Genomic DNA, 21051 nt, shown 5'->3' with positions numbered 1-21051 from the left:
ACATTGACCTTCTCACCTCTCACCTTGTTTACAGGTTTATCGTTCTTAGGGCCCTCTTCAGGTATTCCAGACACATTCTCTCTTACCACGACTGCGGTTTCTCGACATGCAACCTCATCGGGTATGATAGTGTTCAAGGGAACGGAAACCCCAGGAACATTCTGATCACCAGACAGAATCTTAGTGACAATAGAAGCAATGGCATTATGCACATACCTCAATCCTTCCTTGGATGGTTTGTCCAGAGCGATAGCTGAGGAGATTCTGGAGACCGTTTCTTTCGGTCTTCTTGCATGAGAAGATGTTGCAGCGTCAACACCAATCTCCTCCCGGTTAGGGTTGTAGGACTCTGTGCTGGGGGAATCAGACACAGTAGTGTAGGAGGTGGAATCGGATTGGTGAGCCATGCTGAATATCTCAGAGGTGAGTTGAACCGTTTCTTTGGAAGAAGGTTTGCACGAATGAGAGTTGAAGCGACGGAATGTGAAACACTTGTTGCAAGAGTAAGGTCTATTAGTTTTTGACCACTCAGAGCACACTATTTGTTGTTTAATAATTTGACTTACTAAACAGTAGCTAACTAACTTCATTAGTTGCTATAACTTATCAGACGTATACATTCCCTCTTTGCCCTTACTATTTTCAAACTGATTAACGTACAATGTCATGACATTCTGGGTGACATTGTACTCAGTCTGCATCAGGTTCCTCCATACTGGGGTTGACCACCTGCTACCAGAGGCTAGGTATTTGGTTTCTGCAGATGACAATAGTACACCCATCTGTTTCTCCCTTGCTGTCATATCATGACCAATAGGTGCCACTGGCTCATAACCTTCAATCAGACATTTTCCACAGTCTGTCTTTTTATCTAAAGACAGATATGGGACTCCTCTCATAGTTCCCTTGGAAATGCTCTTCTTCATTCCTTTTACATGAAGTTGATCAAGTCTTCCATGTCCCAGCTTCCCTTCCTGATCTCCCTTGGCTAAGGAGCACTTGGGAAAGTGGCCTGAGTCTTTAGATTTCCATAGATAACAGTTATCTTTGGATCTGTCTCCTCTCATCACTTCCTGATTGCACCCATTCAACACCACACATCCTCCCTTAGTGAATTCCACCTTGAATCCTTGGTCACATAACTGACTTATGCTTATGAGATTTACAGTCAGTCCTTTTACCAACAGTACATTGCTCAGTATTGGAGCTTCAGGATAGTCCAGTTCACCCACACCCTGTACTTCTCCTTTAGCTCCATCACCAAACGTCACACATCTGATGGTAGAGGGTTGTGGATTCCCCAATAGGTTGCTCATCCCAGTCATATGCCTTGAGCAGCCACTATCAAAGTACCAGTCGTGTCTGGTAGGTGCCCTGGGAGAAGTGTGAGCTAGTTTAGCAACACATTGTTGATTCTCATGGGAGAGATTACTCTCAGATGTCTACTGCTTTGGTTTGACATGAGGTGTCTGATTCGCAGCCCATTTTTGTTTCTTAATGGGGGCGTTGTGCTTGGACGCCTTCTTCTTAGGTCTTCCCTGAGAAGTCTGGTTTGGATAACCATGCAGCCTGTAGCAGAAGGGTTTTATGTGACCGAATCTCCCACAGTAATGACATCTCCATCTTTGAAATTTCTTCTTCTGATGTTTACTCATTCTGGTTCCCTGATGTTGAGACATCGGATGTGACTTCCGCTTGAATTTCTGAACTCCAGCCTTAGACTTTTTGAGTTCAGACGAAGAATTCTTAGCGAAGCCTAACCCAGACATGGATCCTGACATCTGTCCTACCTTTAGAATCTCTTCCAAGGTGTCAGTTCCTTTATTCAACATCTTGATGGATTTGGTCATTTGGTCTAGCTTAGAAGTCAGCAAGGAAATCTCACAATTTAGACCCTCTATGATTTTCAGCTGCTTCTGTTTCTCAGCTTCCAGCTCTTTGATGAGTTTCTTCTGCTTCTCTCCTTGGATGCATACTTCTGCACTTTTAACACATAGTTCTTTATATGAGGCAGCAAGTTCATCCAAGGTAAGCTCATCTCCGCTTGAGTTATCCTCTGAGGCACAAACACTGGTCAGAGCTGTGACATGTTTAGCAGACTCTCCTTCAGATTCACTCTCAGTGTCTTCTTCTGACCAGGTGGCAGTCAGCCCTTTCCTTTGCATCTTGAGGATGGTAGGGCATTCTGCTTTAATATGACCATATCCTTCACATCCATGACACTGGATTCCCTTGCCTTGGTTGAACTTTTCTTCAGGAGTTGATCTTTTCCTTATGTCAGACGGGATGTTCTTGACATTGGGTCTACCCTGTTGATCAACCTTCTTTATGAACTTGGTGAACTGTCTTCCAAGCATGGCTATGGCTTCTGAGATGCTTTCATTTCCTCCACAGTTTCCTTCTTCTGATTTCTCTTCAGTATTTGAAACAAAGGCTATGCTCTTGTTCTTCCTGTCAGTATCCTCACCTAAGCCCATTTCAAAGGTTTGGAGGGAACCAATGAGCTCATCTACCTTCATCTTGCAGATGTCTTGAGCCTCTTCTATGGTTGTGACCTTCATAGCAAATCTATTAGGCAAGGACCTGAGAATCTTTCTTACAAGTTTCTCTTCAGCCATTTTCTCACCTAGTCCACCAGAGGTGTTTGCAATTTTAAGAATATTCATGTGAAAGTCATGAATAGTCTCATCCTCTTTCATCCTCAGATTTTCAAACTTGGTGGTCAGCATCTGAAGTTTGGACATCTTCACCTTGGAAGTACCTTCATGAGTTACCTTGAGGGTATCCCAAACTTCCTTAGCTAGTTCATAGTGGTGCACCAGCCTGAAGATGTTCTTACTGATTCCATTGAACAATGCATTCAAGGCCTTGGAATTTCCAAGAGCTAATGCCTCTTGCTCCTTGTCCCACTCTTCTTCAGGAGTCTGCACACTGACTCCATCTTCACCTGTCTTTGTTGGATGTTCCCATCCTTTGTTGGCAGCTCTCCAGACTTTGCTATCTAGAGACCTTAAGAAGGCTATCATACGAGGCTTCCAGTCATCATAGTTAGAGCCATCCAACATGGGTGGTCTATTTGAGTGTCCTATATCCTTGTCCATGGTACTAGAAAGTAACTTCCCTAGATCTCACCCAGAAATTAACAGGCAGGGTGCCTGCTCTGATGCCAATTGAAATTCTAGTTATCAGACTTTAGATGTCACACGGGTTGTTATGACATCCAATTCTGCACAAACAAGAATTATGCAGAACTTAAAAGTAAGTGCAGTAAATAACATAAGTAATTGTTTACCCAGTTCAGTCCAACATGACCTACATCTGGGGGCTACCAAGCCAGGGAGGAAATCCACTATCAGTAGTATTAATTCAAAGCTAAACTCACCCGTTTACAACTCTTCACTTAATCCCTACCCAATGCAATTTCAATCTTACTCTAAGATCAGAGTTCCTACTCACTCCCCCTCAATCACCTCAGTGATTACTACCTTTAATCAATATTAAAGACAATTTTGAAGTCACACTTCAAACAACTCTTGATTGTGCTTAACAGCTTTAATCAAGATACACAGCACTCACGCTTAAAAGCTTTGAGCGACACAACACTTACAACTCAATGAACACCCTATGCCAAAGCAATCATCTACGTGATAATGGCTTGGCTTACAAGATATGTCTAATACAAGACTCACAAAAATACAACAGTGAAGTATGATGGACACACTAAATCTTCACGCCTCAAAATCCCCAGTTCTGAATGAAGGAACGACTTCCTTTTATATTGCAGTACTTGGGCCTTTGCACTTGTATTCTCCTGAATTTAAGGTCACGCGAGTTCCCCTAAATTCCACATCTAGGTTACTAACAAATAGGCTATTTGTTAGGTTCATTAAATGTAGCTTGGTTGTTGATTTCCTGGATTTTCTCTCAGTTGTTGAATCCCTGAAGAATAGCCTGAGAAAAAGCTGAAACAGAAAACTGAACAACCTACAATATAGCATATGTTGTCAGGAATGAATGTCACGACATTCAGCTTGACATCAAGGATCATATGCTAAGTCTGTTTTTCCAGAAAACAGACTATACAATTTTGCTGACCTGTATATGACCAAAATGACCATACTACAGTAACAGCTTACATTAATAAATGTCAAAGTATCCAATTTGACATTTACACATTTGGCCTTAAGTCAGTTTTGTTATCCTCTTGAAGAACAGACTAAGAAACATGCTGAAGTATAGCAGAACACCACTCTGTCTATTGTTCAGTATATGCTGTCAATGATGAATGTCATAACATCCAGTTTGACATTCAGTCAGTAGGCCTTATGCTAGGTCTGGTATTTCCTTGATAACTAGACTGAAAATAAATACTAAGTTCTAACAGAACACCAGCTGTTCTATTCCTTAGTATCTGCTGACAGGGATGAATGTCACAATATCCAGTTTGACATTCAATAAATCCTGTATTAGCTAATTCTGCAGTAACTACTCAAGTGTGTCATGACATCAGTCAAGACATCAGAGTACAGTTAGATATTCTAACCTATAATGCAGTCACACATACACACCATGTCATGACATCAGTCAAGACATTAGAGTCCAACTAGTGTTTTACCATATAATGCAGCCAATTAAACACCTACCCATAACCTTCATCCCTTTCCCGCTCATATGGACAAATCTATGGTGCCATAGATTGGGACTTTCATTTGTTGCAACTGCAATCAAATGACACACTCCTGTTATCTTGTAAAGAGTATCACTCTTCCTACCGTGACAATCGTCATTGCACCCTTTGAAATCTTCCAATTGTCGCCATGGAAGACAGTTGTGTAGCCATCACTAGCCAACTGGCCTACGTAGATTAAGTTCTTTGTCAGGCCAAGAATATGTCTGACATTTTTCAATTCCCATACAGAACATTCAACTTAATCATTACTTCACCTTTGCCCACAAGCTCATAAGATTGTTCATTACCAAGGTAAACTTTACCGAGCTTTCTAGAGAGATAATTCTTAAATAATTCTTTCTAGGAAGTGGCATGAAAGGATGCTCCAGAGTCTAACACCCAAGACTCATCCTTGCTCTCCAAAGAACATATCAAAGTATCACCTCCTCTTGAGGTTGAAGCATCATTTTATTCATCCTTAGCCTCTTGATTCTTTCTTGGGAGCCTACACTGATTTTTGTAGTGCCCCGTCTTTCCACAATTCCAACATTCGATATTCTTCGAATTGTGGGAACCACGATGATTTCTGGATTTGGACAGTCTTTCCTTTGATTTACCACGTCCATATCCTCTGGTTGAATTTCTTCCTCTTGATTTTATATGTAATATTGAAGAGGATGACGATTCACCCGAATCTTTCTGTCAGATCTCTTCATTGAGAACCAGATCACGAACGTCATCAAACTTCATCTTTGTTCTTCCCGACGAGCTACTCACAGCCGTGACAGTAGCGTTCCAACTATCTGGTAGCGAAGACAAAAGTATCAATGCTCGTACCTCATCGTCAAATTCGATACCAACTGAACTCAACTGAGTTGTAACAACATTGAGTTCATTGATATGTTGCGCAATTGATACGTCTTCTGTCACCCGAAGAGTAAACAGTCGTCTCATCAAATGAACTTTATTTGATGCTGAAGGCTTTTCATACATGCTGGAAAGAGCCTTCATAAGACCGGTGGTTGTCTTCTCCTTCGCAATGTTAAAAGTGACATTACGAGATAATGATAATCAGATAACGCCAAGTGCGTGCCTATCGAAGGTTCCACTCATGTTCCTTCATCGAATCTGGATTCGTTTCTGTGAGAGGTTGATGTAGCTTTTTCTGATATAAATAATCTTCTATCTGCATCTTCCAAAAGCTAAAGTCCGCACCATCGAACTTTTCAATTTTCACTTTGCCTTCGTCTGCAGCCATTGCTCCCACTCGAATCTGACTTCCTCAGGATCGTCTCTGATTTTTTTTGTGAATCACCGTGCTTTAGAACACCTCTGTGAAAAGTTGGTAACACCGACCAAATTTTGAACTATTCATAAAAGTTACTATTTATGTGAATAATTCATTCGCTAGAAAAATTAGCAAGAACAACCAACTGGTTATGATACCAATTGTTAGGAAATTACGCAAGATTTCCCCATATTATCATATTTTGTGGAAGAACAAAATAACGCGGATGCACAATAAAATTAATAATAATGAAATTTATAAAGTGTTTATGACAACTAATCTCTCACAGAACCCACAACCCAATTACACACAAAGAAATATTTATCTCTAAATATTTCTCACAAAATTCCTATACTAAATTTTTTTTCTCTTTGTAATTCGCTGTGTGTTTTTCTTGTTGTTGTATATAATGAATGAAACATAACATGACTTTTATATCTAACAGAAAAAATAAATAAATGATTAAAATCTGCCGAGAGTTTTTCTCTTTCTCTATGTTTTTCTTATTTCTATTTTGTTTCATTCCTCATTCCTTTTCTCATATATTTTGTCCAACATTACATAACATGCAAGAATAATTAGAATGTTTTCAGTGATAAGCTTATAAGGATGAGTATTATTCGTGTTCATATTTAATTGTACAGACTCTAGAAACTTCACTATACTCTAAATCTTATCTCCTACAATTAGATGAAACTAGTGCACTATAAATAATATTTTAATGGGTTATAGAAACAAAATTAACTTGTAAAGGTGGAAGGCATGGTTTGCCGAATACAAATGCAAAAGTATATAAATAAAATCTCAATGAACTTTTCGTTGGTGGATTAACTTTTGAAAACACGTGACATAAAATTTAATTTAATGCAAGCATTTGTTTGTATAATAATAAACAAATAAAATATTATCATAAGTATAACTTAGATAAATACATAAGATAAACATTTTCTCAAATTAAGAGAATAAATATCAAATACTTTTGTAATTATAATATTGTAATAACAAAACTTTACATATGAGCAAACAATATAAGTTATTAAAATTAACATGCAATAATAATTAGAGTGTTTTTAATATAAGCATGTACTTAATTTTAGAGACTCTTTGAGCTTTATTATACTCCAAATCTCATCTCCCATAAATAGATGACCCTAGTACACTATAAACAAGAGTGCATTTAAATGAGGAAAGATGTACATGTGAAACACACCAAAAGGTTAGAATAAAAAGAAAGTGGGTTGTCATCTAAAAATAATATAATTACATTCGTTCAATATCATACTCTAAATGGTCATTTAGATTTCTCATAATGTAATTAGAATGATAAATTTAAATAATTAGTTTATGTTATCTTAATTAATAATTTTAAAATATGATTGCTTTATTTTAAAAATTAATTTTATTTTTCTTTGGGTTAAAGTAGAAATATATTCATGAGACTATCACAAGAGTATGTTTAAGTTCAATATATAAAGGGTTATTGATAAAAATATGAATGTAAAAACAGATAAATAAAATCTCAAGATGCCATTTTTATTTAAAGAATTTAATATATATTTTTTTATTTATTTTAATTATTTTTTATTAAAAATCATACGTATTTTAGGTGCATTGAAATTTTAAACATATCAATCCATTAAACAATCAAACAATTTATATTCTTGACTCTGAAGCATAAAGATGATAAATAATATAAAAATAAATGTAGACATTGTTTATACGAAATACTGTAAATAAATTGTAACATTTGTATATGATGATGATAAGTTATATAGGCAACGCCATTGTTTACAGTATTTCGTATAAACAATTTCGTATAAACATTTGTATATGGCATAAAATAACCTACAATATACCACTACTAGAAAAACTGTTTTTAGCGTCGACCATTTACAGACGCTAACGGTGAAAAAACAGACACTAATATGTGGTTAGCGTCGGTTTAGCGTCGGTGTCGGGCCTTGAATAAAAGTTGCGAAGCTACTGTGTAACGTCGGCAAAAGATACACCGACGCTACGTAGCCTCGGGGAGACGGAGGCTAAAGCGGACACTAATGGAACCGACGCTATGTTGTTTCAAAACCATGAAAAGTCAATATTATGTTTAGCGTTGGCCTGTCCGACTCTAAAGTCAACAAAAAAAGTCAACAGATAGCGTCCGTGTCACCGACACTAAAGTCAACATAGAAAAGTCTATACTAATATTTAGCCTTGCATAAAGCGGACACTAATGGAACCGACGCTATGTTGTTTCAAAACCATGAAAAGTCAATATTATGTTTAGCGTTGGCCCGTCCGACTCTAAAGTCAACAAAAAAAGTCAACAGATAGCGTCCGTGTCACCGACACTAAAGTCAACATAGAAAAGTCTATACTAATATTTAGCCTTGCATACACCGACTCTAAAGTCAACAAAAAAGGACAATAACGGGTTGCAACATGACAACCTCACTCGAACAAATTTTTTCAATCCACAATATCATATTTATGGTAAAACATTTGGAAACAATTTTAAACATTCGTGAAAGTAACTACAAAAGTTCTACCCACATTAACTTTCAAAAAACATACACAAAAAGTAATCACATCTGAGATTAATTCGTTCTACTAAAAGTACAAGATCAATCTTCATCTAATGATTGATCATCCAAATCATCATCATAATGATGAGAATGTGATACAAAAGTTGAAGTGTCAAATTTCTTCATCATAAATTCCTTCCAAGCATTCATCTCCCTCTCCATCCTTTGTGCAGTCTCGGTAGCAGCTTTTGCAGCCTCGGTAGCAGCTCGCATTGCTTCGTTAGCCTCTTGTAATTGGGTCGTTGCAGCCTCGGCAATTTGTTCAGCTCTAATTCTAGCTGCTCTTTCAGCTTCTAATGACATCCCAAACATAGAGTGTTGAGGAGTTTGAGATTGTTGGGTAAAACTTTTTGATCCACGTTTTAGATTAATAGCTAAATCTGCAGCGCCATAAACCCGACCACGGTTACGGCCCCCAGCAGCCTCTGTCCATAGCTGATTTACACGCTCTCCATCTAACACCTGAACAACCTCTCCATTCCCTTCTTCAGTTGGCTGAAGTTCTGCATCAAACTTCTCTTTAAAAGTCTTCTGCATAACAAAACATTATAATGCTAAGTTAGTGCTCTGTTAAGAATTTAGAGATGATATGTTGGTTAGAAGTTAGTACTTTGTTAAGAATTGTTAGAATTTGTTAAATGTTGTTAAAAGGTTGAATCAGTTAACTATTTATAATGCTAAGTTTGTTTGAGTTACATAGTTAGTAATAGTTAGTTTCCTAATTGATTTTTCAACCTGCGTTTCAATTTCATAAAAAACTGCAGCAACAACAACTTAACCAAATTTGTTCAATCACATTCATTTCCTAATTGATTCAATAACTTCGTAATTCAATAAAATGCCAACAGTAATAACCATCCTATTTAATATTCAAATAAGTGTGACAATAATGCATAATCAATTAACAGTAGGTTTTCATAAATCATGAATCAAATCAATTTGCACCACAAGATTGCTAGCATTTTCATGTGACTGAACCAATTAAGCTAGTTTCCATTTGATCAAAATCGACTTAGTAAACTCATGCATCTAGAAGGTAATATATGTGACAGAATTTCATTTTCAATGGAATCGATTCCCTAGCAGAATTCAACTTGTCCAAACATCTAACAAATTAACTCTAACCGAATTAACATTCCAACTGTCATCTAACAGAAGTTATAATTAATTGCATTTTAACAACTCTTTCCTAACTTCACTCACAGTGTAACAACCAAACAAAAAAACTAATAAAAAATATTACTAACTATGCTCCTTGTTGATTAATAGAACGAATTATCACAAAAGTTAGAGTTAGTTTACATGGATAGAGTTAGCAGTTTTGAAACTCTATTAGAATTATATACCAACCTTAATTGGACTGCAAGTAAAAAAAATAGTTCGAATTAGTGGTTAGCATATGGTTAATTGAATGTTTGATTTCTGTTAGTGTTAGGAGTTTTTTTTTTGCAGAGGTGCAAGCATTTTGAAATTGGTGGTGATAAGAAGGGAAAGGGAACATCTCTGTTTTAGGTGGTGGATTAGAATTTTACAGTATAACTGTGTTTTTCTATTGTTCAAATCCCTGTCTTTTTGATTTTGCAGTTGTTGTTTGAGATTTTTGTTCGGATATTTCTAATGGATTTATTACTTTTCTTAAATTTATGCCATTTGCCTGTTTTTTCGTTTTATTTTACTGTTACATTGTTTAATTGGAAGCCTAGTTTATCATTAGTTTTATTATGCTCTCACCAAATCATCTCTCTTTAATTAATGGATGTTGTATTATGAAAAACCAGTAACATAATGTGTATATGGAATCGTATGATGTACTATTCATTTTCATTCAGATAAATAGTTGGATATATTAAAAGGTGTTCTAATGAGTAATCACACTTCTGTTTTTGACTTGAATCAATGATATCTATACTTGTTGCAGCAAATATTTGTTAGTGTTAGGACTGCAAATAAAACTGATATCTATACTTGTTGCAGCAAATATTTGTTAGTGTTAGGACTGTTAGTGTTAGGACTGCAAGTAAAACAAATATCAAACAGCACAGCAAACTGATTGCAGGAATTTCAAACTGATAGTTAAACATAGGACTTGTGCTATTATATCTAACTTACATTAGACTATAAAAATGGATAACTAGATCCTTTTTGGAGAGTTTAATTTGAATAAGTCTGCTTCTGAAAGCATGGATGCAAATATTGATGCAGTAAAATTTACGAGAACTTACATAAGTAGATGCAGCACGACTGTCAACCCATTCACCATTTTTCCTCTTGTGTGTTTTTAAAAATAACTCATCGGGACGCAGATCCCTTTGAAGTTCACGTGACTACAAAAATCAAATAATCCAATAATCAATACAGAATACGAGTAAAACTGTCAAGATATAAAGAATCTTCATAATAATAATAATTTGTTAGGATTTTATTACTTACAAGTTGAAGTGCAACATCAATATGAGCCTTACGACCTGTGGTGTGGACTGCTCCGCCTCTTGCGGAAGCTCGATTGGTCTTGTTTTGAGAAGACACAGCCAAAAACTCGGTCTTTTTCCAATAAGTTTGAAGTTCAATCCAAGCATCATCACCAATCCATGAAGGTCGAGTCCCTTTTCTCCTCGCCTTCCCCAACATGTCGTTTAATCGTTTTCTTCCTTTTTTTTCAAATGCACTATAGACAAATGCATGATCGAAAGGATCCCACGAAACCTTCTCCTAAAAATAATTAAAATCACATAATTAATATTAATAACCAATTAGTTACTTCTTTAAATATAATTTGATCAACTTAAGTGACAAAAGTCAATAAATACTTACTCCAAACAACTTAAACCAATCAGCTTTCGTATCAGGATCGAGTGCAGACCAATGATGTATAGGTTTATAAAATTGTTTGCGTATCGCATAATTAATGGCACCAGCAACTTCTTTGGCAGGAACTAGCCTACAAAATACAATAATAAAACTACTAAATTATTAAGAATCATATGGATAGTAATATTCTCAACTTTCTTAACAGGTTATATATATTTTAGACAAAATACAATAATAAAACTACTAAATTATTAAATTATGAGAATATATATGACTTACCCAGTACCAGATGGTTTTATAATAACTTTCCCATTCTCATCTATTGTTGGCACAAGAGGGGTAATAGTTTCTTGACCCACCGCCTCATCCTCATCAGCATCCACATCTTCCTCCTCTGCCAAATTTGAAGGGCTAGCCATTGTTTGAAGGTTTATACTTTGAGGGCCAGCCATTGTTTGATGGCTTAAAGTTGGAGTAGGCATAAAACTGAATTTCTCAGAGGTAGTGGCATGAACAGGTACTACAGTTGGAGCTGGTGTTGGCATCGACGATGCAGCCTGCACAGACGATGCTGCCTGAGCTGGTGTTGGCATCGACGATGCAGCCTGCACGGACGATGCTGCCTGAGCTGGTGTTGGCATCAACGATGCAGCCTGCACACACGATTTTTTAGAAGCTGATGTTGGCATTGATGATGCAACCTGCACGGACGATGCTTCCTGAGCTGGTGTTGGCATCGACGATGCAGCCTGCACAGATGATTTTTTCGAAGCTGATGTCGGCATCGACGATGCAACCTGCACGGACGGTGCTGCCTGAGCTGGTGTTGGTGCCGATGATGCATCATGCATAGACAATGTTGTTTGAGCAGGTTTCCTAACGACATGCTTCTTGTTAATTATGCGATTTCGTTCTTCTTGAAGTTTTCCTGGTGCTAATACCTTAGCTTTTCCACCTCTTTTAGTCATCTGTTGTCATAAAAATAAAAGGATTAGTCAGTCTCACACTCTTAACAGTATCATAACATTATCAAATGCAGTTTCTGATAAAATTAAAAGTAAAAGAAAAGATGTGGCGAGTATAATATTAAATTAATTTTAGTTCAACAAATGCATAGTAAAGTCACTGCAAATTATTTCATCAATTGTGAAAGCATCACTTCTGAAAACAACAAAAAGCACACATCCTGCAAAATATCTTGGGTATGTGCATAGAACTACATAGAAGATACCATAGACATTTTGGAAGATGCAACAAAGGAGCGTGAAAACTATCATGTTGGAAAGAATGCATAAGATACATTTACACAACAGTGGATATGATAATATAAAATAATTCCTCGCAAATGTAATTTAACAGTCTATACTTGGCAGCATCAAGTTACAATGATATATCAAAATGAAAAGTTTAGTACGATATCCTACCTGCATCTGATTGAAGGAAAAGGTTGCAAAGTGGGAAACAGAAATGCAACCGAAAAAGGACAAAATAGAAAGTACTCACAAGTCATCAGAAAATCAATTAATCAAGGAAATCTACAGTGTTCAAATATTCCATTATAGAAACCCTGTAATCATATCATACATACCAGTATTTTCAGGTTCACCAATATCAAAAAAAGTGTTGAGTAATTCAAGGATGCAAATATCTGCCTAAGCATCAAGTAATTCAAGGATATTAGAAATGGAGCCATTTCAAATACAAAGGAATGCTGCTAACAAAGGAGGGGTAAACAAAGAAAAAGTTCTCTACAGGGAAAAGATAAATGCACAGCGACTTAATTTATCTTCATCAATGCCCTCTATCTGCTTCACTAGTAGAGCAATCAAAAATCTCTTCAAACACATCTAATTGTGACATGTCACGCAAACAAGATATTGCTTCAATTTCTACATTGGGTAGCGCCGGTAACATCCCATCAGATTGATAAGGTACTTCATCCTCTATGTTGTCAATCTCTACGCGACCCCTTGGTTTTGTGGTGATTGCCGCACACCATCCACGCATATCTCTACACATTTCTGGATATGGGACATAATACACTTGTCTTGCATTTTGCGCAAGGATGAAAGGATCATAAGGACGATAACGTTTATCCATCTTAATATCCACAGTTTTATATTGTGGGTGAACCTTTGTGCCCGTATTCCTTGTTGGATCAAACCATTCACAATAAAAAACTGGAATCTTATGCTTCAGACCAAAGTAATCTAGCTCAAAGATATGTTTGATTATTCCATAAAATCAGTATTTCCTCCTTCTGCAAGACCTTTCACGTGCACACCACAATTGCTAGTTTTTCTACCTTTGCTCCATTCTTCAGTATGAAACTTGTACCCATTGATAAAATACATGTTCCATGATATGGCCATTGATGCAGGACTGCGAGACAAGGCAATTATATCTTGGTTAGTAACTCCATTTGTCTCCTCATTTACATATTTCTTCAGCCATATGGGAAACTCTATATGTATGCGCCCAGATGAATCTTCTATATCTAGAGAGTGGTTCTCTAAGAATATGCTGAAATAAATCACACGATTCATAAGTAAATATCTATTATGATATGCATCAATAATTTGATTGAATATATTATGATGCACACTTACTCAAGATATGGTTTAACCTCATCACAGTTTATCAAGACATGCACATGTGAAGACTTCCATTCCTTATCAGATAGAAAATATTTTCGTGACTTCCCACTTGGTCGACCGCCACTTTGTAGAATGGACATTGTAGGTAGAATGTCATCATTGTCTAAATGAGGTTTGTTACTAAGATTTATGGTTGGCAACAAACGGAAAGAGTTGAAATAATGAGAGCAAAAGTAATTTGTCTCGCGATGTATATAATCACTGCATATGGAACCTTCAACTCTAGCCTTATTTGTCACTGCCCTCTTTGAGACTCCCATAAATCTGCACATTCAATCATTCCACGTTTATTAATTTATGATAAACATGCAATAACTTAATAAAATCAACCACAACAATTACCTTTCGAATGGATACATCCATCGGTACTGTACTGGACCACCTAGAATTGCTTCTTTGGCAAGATGGATTGGAAGATGCTCCATTGAGTCAAAGAAACCTGGTGGAAAAATCCTTTCCAACTTGCATATGATAATTGGAATATTCTCATCCAACTTAATTAAGTCGTCCATCCTCAATGTATTGCAACAAAGATCTTTAAAGAATCGACTTAGCTCAGTTAATGGTTTCCAAACCAAATCTGGCAATGAATGGAATGCAATTGGGAGTAAACATTCCATGAAAACATGACAATCATGGCTCTTCATCCCATGCACCGTACCCTTTTCTACATTGGCACACCTACTGAGGTTTGAAGCATAGCCATCTGGCATTCTCAATTCCTTAAGCCATTTACAAACCAACTTGGCTTCAGATTTGGTTAGAGTGTAACTAGCCTTTGGTTTACCATTCTTTCCGTTTTCTAAGGGTTGGAGCTCCAAGTCCCCGCGAAAGCATAATTTAGCCAAGTCTTCTCTTGCCTTTTCATTATCCTTTGTTTTATCCTTAACATTCATGACAGTATTAAATATATTATCGAAGACGTTTTTTTCTATGTGCATCACATCGAGGTTATGCCTTAACAAATTATCCTTCCAATATGGGAGATCCCAAAAAATACTTCGCTTTTTCCAATTGTGATCCACTCCATACCCTTCGAATTCTTTCCATTTCGCCTCCCATCCAATTTCAGTAACTTTTGGAAAATTACTTATTACCGCCCATATATCTTTCCCTGTGGAAATGGGAGGTGGCTCATTGGTCACAACCCTATTTTTTAGGAAACTTCTTTTACTCCTTCTGAAGGAGTGATTAGATGGCAAGAAACGACGATGACAGTCAAACCAGGAATTCTTATGGCCACTTTTCAAGGTGAAAGCATCAGTGTGTTCCATACAATGAGGGCATGCCAATTTACCTTGTGTTCCCCATCCAGATAACATACCATAGGCTGGAAAATCATTAATTGTCCACATCAAGCAGGCTTTCATGATGAAGTTTTGTTTTGTAGATATATCATAGGTCAATATTCCATTGGACCACAATCGATGTAGATCATCAATCAATGGTTGCAAGTAAACATCTATCTTTAATTTAGGGTTTTTAGGTCCGGGTATGAGGCATGCCAAAAACAAGTATGGTTTGGTCATGCACATTTCAGGGGGGAGATTATACGGAGTAACTATTATTGGCCAACATGAGTATGGAGAAGCAGACGCTTGAATGTAAGGAGTAAAACCATCTGAACACAGACCCAACCTTACATTTCTGGGTTCCCTAGAAAAGTCAGGATATACACTATCAAAATGTTTCCATGCTTTTCCATCTGACGGGTGGCGAAGGATGTTGGAACTATTTTTGTTCATGTGATGCCATCTCATTTCACTTGCCGACTCAGTTGATGCATACAATCTTTGTAATCTGGGAATGATTGGGAAGTAGAACATTCTCTTCACTGGGATATCTTTGTACTTTCCCATGCCAGTCTTGCGAGGAATGAACCTAGGAGCATTACAAAATTTGCACTCTGATAGATTGCTATCATCCTTGTAATATAACATACAACCATTCTTACAACAATCAATCTTCTCAACCTTTAGCCCTAACTTAGATACCAACTGTGTTGCTTGGTAATAGTTATCGGGCAAGCATTTTTGAACTGGACATACACTTTTAAGCATTTGTGCAACAAAATCTAAACCTTTTTGTGGTACATGCCAATTAGACCTAATTTCAAGAAGTTGAGTAGATATTGATAATATTGATTGGGTAGCTCCCTCATAAATGGGCTTGTTGAAAGATATCAACTTGTCATAAAATCGTTTGGCATCTTCGTTGGGAAACTCATCCTCCGTATATTCCTCAACTTCTATGTTATCATTCACGTGAGAGAATACTCCATAAGGCCTAAAAGCATCATACACCATCTGATTCATTGCCTCAATTTGGTCATCATGATGCATATGCTCACTACTATTTGAATCATTCCTTGTATTAACATTGAGCTCTACTTCTCCATGTTGAGTCCAAATCCAATAGTCTGGTTGAAATCCATCTCGATACAAGTGAAGTCTAACATTAGTTGGTGTTCTTATCTTGAGACACTTGCAATTTATACACGGACACCTTATCCCTCCCTCAGATTTACAAATAGGTTGTTTCAAAGCCCTCTTTACGAAGTCTTTAACCCCGCGAACATACTCTTCTTTCAATCCGTGTCTATTGGAATATACTCTATCGTACATCCAAGTACGATCCATTTTCTATAAGGCAAACAATTAACTCGTCAACCACTGAAAATTAAAACATATATTAGACAAAAATGAATGGCTGATAAGTTCCTAATGGGTATTAGGAGAAAATCAGATAACTTCCTAATGGGTATTAGGAGAGAATAGAATACATGCATTCCAAGGGATTTTTATTTTATTTTCAGTGGTTCAAAAATTAAACATGACGAACATACCAAATTTTAATACTATTGTACATTATTATTTCAGACCGTAAACAAAATTGCTGCACAGATTTATAAATCTATTAAACTGCTGTATATTTTAACAAATCCAATAAGCTATTGTACTCACTTCCTGAAATCTAACTAAAACAATGTAAGCCTTAATTCTTAGTTTATTTTTTAATGTAAACCGAACCAAAACTACATGTTAATGGAAATAACTAACAACTTGCAGTATGTAGTCACTATATAGACTGTCATGTACAGTAGTACCAAATTATTACCATGCCAACACAAATCAACATACAAACCAAAACAAAACTTCTACCTACAAACATACGCAACCAAAACGCATAAGCTAGCCGATACACAAAGCAACCGCCTCGAAACCAGAAAAAAAAACACAACACTGGGACAGTGATCACAACAACAGAATAGAACTTAATTCGAAATATAAACAAAATCTATGCGAATCAAATGCCACAAAGGTGAAAGGTTATATCCCGATGCTAGAATTTCATTTACAACATAACCAATTCGCAATCCAAGGGAAACCGAAAAGAGAAAAACACAACATAGCCAATGCGTGTTCGAAATCAAAATAAAGTTCAAAAATTTGTAGGGTTCACAATTCCACGAATTCGCGATATAGGGTTCGAAGAGGTTAGAATGGTGATTTATGTTAGAACGTTCGAAGAAGCCGCAAAGTTATGAGAGAGTGAGGTTATAGTCATTTTTCAATTCTGTTTTCCTAACTAATTAACTCTCACAATTTTCACTTAACCGAAATTTAACAAACATTAACAGTCATAACAGAATTCAAAACAACCTACTAACTGATAGCAGACTTAACTCAAGTAAGAAATCTAACAGAAACTTAACTACATCCTAACAGAAATTCAGTAATCACCAAACAGTTCGCTAATAGCAGTCCACAATAAAAGCATATCATGGTTTCATTTAAGTCATAACAACTCAACATTAACATTAACAGAAGCAAACTATTAGACTTTCAACAATAGTTCACAGCTGACATTACTAATAAGTAATAACACATTCAACTAATTAATTTCCTAACACTTAATTAGCTAAGAAGTTCATAACAGAAACTGTGCAGCAATTTTGTTTCTGTTAGAGGTTATTAGTTAGTTAGGATCTGTTATGAGAAGTTATAAAGTCTGTTAGAGGTGGATTTGGTGAGTGAAATGTTTAACTCAAATTCTGTTTTGAAATTAAATTCCATTGTAAATTCAGTTAGTTTAGAAATTCAAAAGTTAGTTGAATCGAAATTGAGATTTAAGTGGAATGTAACTGAAATGAAAATTGTAAAATTTTCCCTCCTTGTTTTATGTGAATGTAGTTATGCAGGTTAATTTCAGTTAGTAAAAAAAGACTGTGAGGATGTTAATTTGTTAAAATTCCTGTTAGGACACTAAGAAACAGTTAAGTGGAAATTTGGAACTGTTATTGAAATGATTGGGTTAGTGACTTCCTGTTATTAAAAAATTATTAGTAATTATTCTCCCTGTTAGTCTATGTTTGTTTTTTTATTTGTTAATTTGCTTATGTGAAATGCTTGAAATTCCGGTTATATTGTCGTTAAAAGCTTGTCAATGTATGATGCGGCATGTTAATTAGCAAGTCAGTTAGAATACACTTGGATTTCTTGTACATTTCCGTTAAAACCACTGTAATTGAATTTTGGTATTAGTAATATTAATTCAGTTAGTTCCTATTGGTTTCTCCACAGGTTTGTAAACCACACTGACTTATTGTTATTTTCGTATGAATGTCAATGAGACGCACGGTTTTGAAAGCATCCCACTTTCACTAATAACTAACTTTGTTAATAGAAACTGAACCTCACTAACCAACTTCTAACTTCTAGGTTTCTTCAACAACCGCTCCGAAAATAACAAACTTCAAAACTCCTCTTCCCAACCTATAACAGAACTGAACCTTCACTCTTCACAACTAACGGAACCAACTAACAGAACCATCATTCTCTCATGACCAAAATCAACTAACCGAATTTCACAACAAATTCTAAACCGTTACCTAACAACTTTTCCCAACAAACTTCTCAAGCAAATCACCTGCAAACAGAATTGAAAAATGACTATAACCTCACTCTCTCATAACTTTGCGGCTTCTTCGAACGTTCTAACATAAATCACCATTCTAACCTCTTCGAACCCTATATCGCGAATTCGTGGAATGCACAACAGGACAACAACACAAGACAGAACAAAGGAACACTTCTCAATTGCAGTCACTAGAAGCAAGCAAAGCACTAACTAAGACACATCAACAACAGTTAGAAAACAAGCACTAATAATCAGGTCACAACAGCCAGATAATCAAGAACAGGATAATTCAAGAAGCAGATAATTCAGTTATGGAATGCAGGCACAGCAGATAATTCAAGAAGCACAACAGCCAAATCAGGTGGCACAATGAAAACATCACCTTCAGCCTGAAGCAAGGAAGGCTCAACAGCAAATATCTCATCAAGAACAGGACAATCTAGAGCATTAGAGGACATACATCAAGCAACAAAAGGGAAACTAAACTACAGATATGAGTTCATCTATAAAGCACTCAAGCAGCCGCATCATCAATACACAATGCAACAACTGGAAATTACTCGGAGGCAACATCATCAAGAGAACCACATGAAGGACATTCAAGATAAGAGGAAGGATGAAAACATGCATCAATATCATCAACATACCAGAAACCTTGGTTCCACAAAAACAAATCTAAACCAGCACAAACTTTTTCAGCTCTTTTAGTTTGACCCCATAAGAAATAATTAAGCAGAACTTAGGAAATTCCATAGCCTCCTCATAACCACAAAATCAATTCATAAATAATTCTCAACCTTGAGAAATACTAACTGATGCAAACACTAACTATTGCAAACACTAACAGTTCAGTCTGGTTCCAAATTAACATAGGGATGACTAACCTTGAGAAAGAGTTGTCTTTGCAAAATCCCGGATGATATAGTGCTTCGGTTCCAAATTAACTTGCATTCAACAACTGCTTACTGCCTCCACTAAGTAAGATGAGCATTCTTGAAAACCTACATTCAGAAAACCAATTAGCAAATAATTTGATTTTTGTAGTTTCAGACTTAAAGGAGACTTTAAACATATTTGGAAACAATACTAAACTTGCAAAGAAAAGTTGATTCCAGCATCCACAAAGCCGATAGTTCTGGAAAACCTACATTCAGAAAACATAAAACATATGACTATCTCATACTCATTAAACCAAAACTCCATGGAAAACACTTGAGATGAATATGCATTACCTTTGATGATTCAGAAACCCTTTAACGAGGGATTTTGAATTAGGGATTCTTCAATGGATTCACGGATTAGGGATTCACGAATCGGTTCACGAAATTGGGAAAAAACGGATTCACGATTTAGCATGGAATTAGGGTTTTCGTGTTGTGAAATGAAATGGAGGGAGAGTGAAAAATGACGAGGGAAAAGGAAAGAGGGAAATAAGCTGTCGCGCAATTTTTGGTCAGAAATAGAAAATTCCATAGCGTCCGCCAAGCGGACTCTAATTAATAAATAAAATACTTAAACCTTAAATATATATACATATTATAGATAAATAAATGGAAAAATTATATGTTATAATAATAGCGTCGGCTACGCGGACTCTAAGTAAATAAATACTAATTAAAAAATAATGCTACTAGATAGAGTCGGTCACACCGACTCTAAATAAATTAATCAAACATTCTTCAAAGGTAACATAACAAGTAGTGTCGGTTTTGCCGACACTGATAAAAAAAATAACTTGTCTTAAATGATGTACGTAGATAGAGTCCGTTAGTGTAGGCTTAGCCGACACTAATAGTGTCCGTGTCGGTGGCCGACTCTAAACTAGGAGGCTAAAATGACTTATTCTAGTAGTGTACACATAATTATATCAAATAATACTATATTGTTGTCTTAGTGTCTTGTCTCTTGGTGTCTTGACTTTAAACACCTATAATTTCAAATAATAATAGTTGTTAGAAAATAACATTATTAGAAATTATAACATACAATAAATTATGAATGAAGAATATAAAATACTTACTTGTTAATTTTTCTATATGTCTTCTTGATGATCGTTACAAATAACATGTACGTCATCTCTCTCAACTTATTCATATGAAGTAGACACTTGTGTTACATAAGAAGGAG

At 36.1% G+C, this 21051-nt stretch overlaps 2 protein-coding genes and 1 long non-coding RNA gene across 3 annotated transcripts; all 3 read right to left on the bottom strand.

The window, feature by feature from the left end:
* Positions 1-8578: 8578 nt before the first annotated feature.
* Positions 8579-13447, bottom strand: LOC127102594 (uncharacterized). The gene is made up of 8 exons (XM_051039947.1): positions 13146-13447; positions 12936-12999; positions 11627-12315; positions 11351-11477; positions 10970-11248; positions 10649-10863; positions 10505-10550; positions 8579-9070 (listed from the first exon to the last, which is right to left on the bottom strand). Exons 1-8 carry the CDS (start codon positions 13445-13447, stop codon positions 8579-8581), a joined length of 2214 nt encoding a protein of 737 aa, XP_050895904.1.
* A 1190-nt stretch (positions 13448-14637) lies between these two features.
* On the bottom strand, positions 14638-16643 carry LOC127102592 (uncharacterized). Its single transcript, XM_051039946.1, has 2 exons — positions 14745-16643; positions 14638-14685 (listed from the first exon to the last, which is right to left on the bottom strand). The coding sequence occupies exons 1-2, from the start codon at positions 16641-16643 to the stop codon at positions 14638-14640; spliced, it is 1947 nt and encodes a 648-aa protein (XP_050895903.1).
* A 2144-nt stretch (positions 16644-18787) lies between these two features.
* LOC127107004 (uncharacterized) lies at positions 18788-20381 on the bottom strand. Its single transcript, XR_007795598.1, has 3 exons — positions 20157-20381; positions 20017-20068; positions 18788-19925 (listed from the first exon to the last, which is right to left on the bottom strand). It is a non-coding gene; the product is annotated as an uncharacterized LOC127107004 (long non-coding RNA).
* Between the last annotated feature and the right edge of the window lie 670 nt (positions 20382-21051).

Source organism: Lathyrus oleraceus, chromosome 7, assembly GCF_024323335.1.
Source record: "Lathyrus oleraceus cultivar Zhongwan6 chromosome 7, CAAS_Psat_ZW6_1.0, whole genome shotgun sequence".
Classification (NCBI taxonomy): domain Eukaryota; kingdom Viridiplantae; phylum Streptophyta; class Magnoliopsida; order Fabales; family Fabaceae; genus Lathyrus; species Lathyrus oleraceus.
The sequence above is the reverse complement of the archived record's forward strand: the minus strand, read 5'-3'. Positions and strand labels throughout refer to the sequence as shown.

Bases quoted from the DNA above. Each gene is read 5' to 3' on its own strand.
- LOC127102594 (XM_051039947.1), bottom strand. From the start codon at position 13,447: ATGGATAAACGTTATCGTCCTTATGATCCTTTCATCCTTGCGCAAAAT. The intron at 13,000-13,145 runs GCATTGATGAAG...CTTGATGCTTAG, and splicing joins ACTAGTGAAGCAGATAGAGG to GCAGATATTTGCATCCTTGA. The intron at 12,316-12,935 runs GTATGTATGATA...TTATGACAACAG, and splicing joins TGGTGAACCTGAAAATACTG to ATGACTAAAAGAGGTGGAAA.
- LOC127102592 (XM_051039946.1), bottom strand. From the start codon at position 16,643: ATGGATCGTACTTGGATGTACGATAGAGTATATTCCAATAGACACGGA. The intron at 14,686-14,744 runs GTTTGTAAATGG...AAACCTCAGTAG, and splicing joins CCAAATCTGAAGCCAAGTTG to GTGTGCCAATGTAGAAAAGG.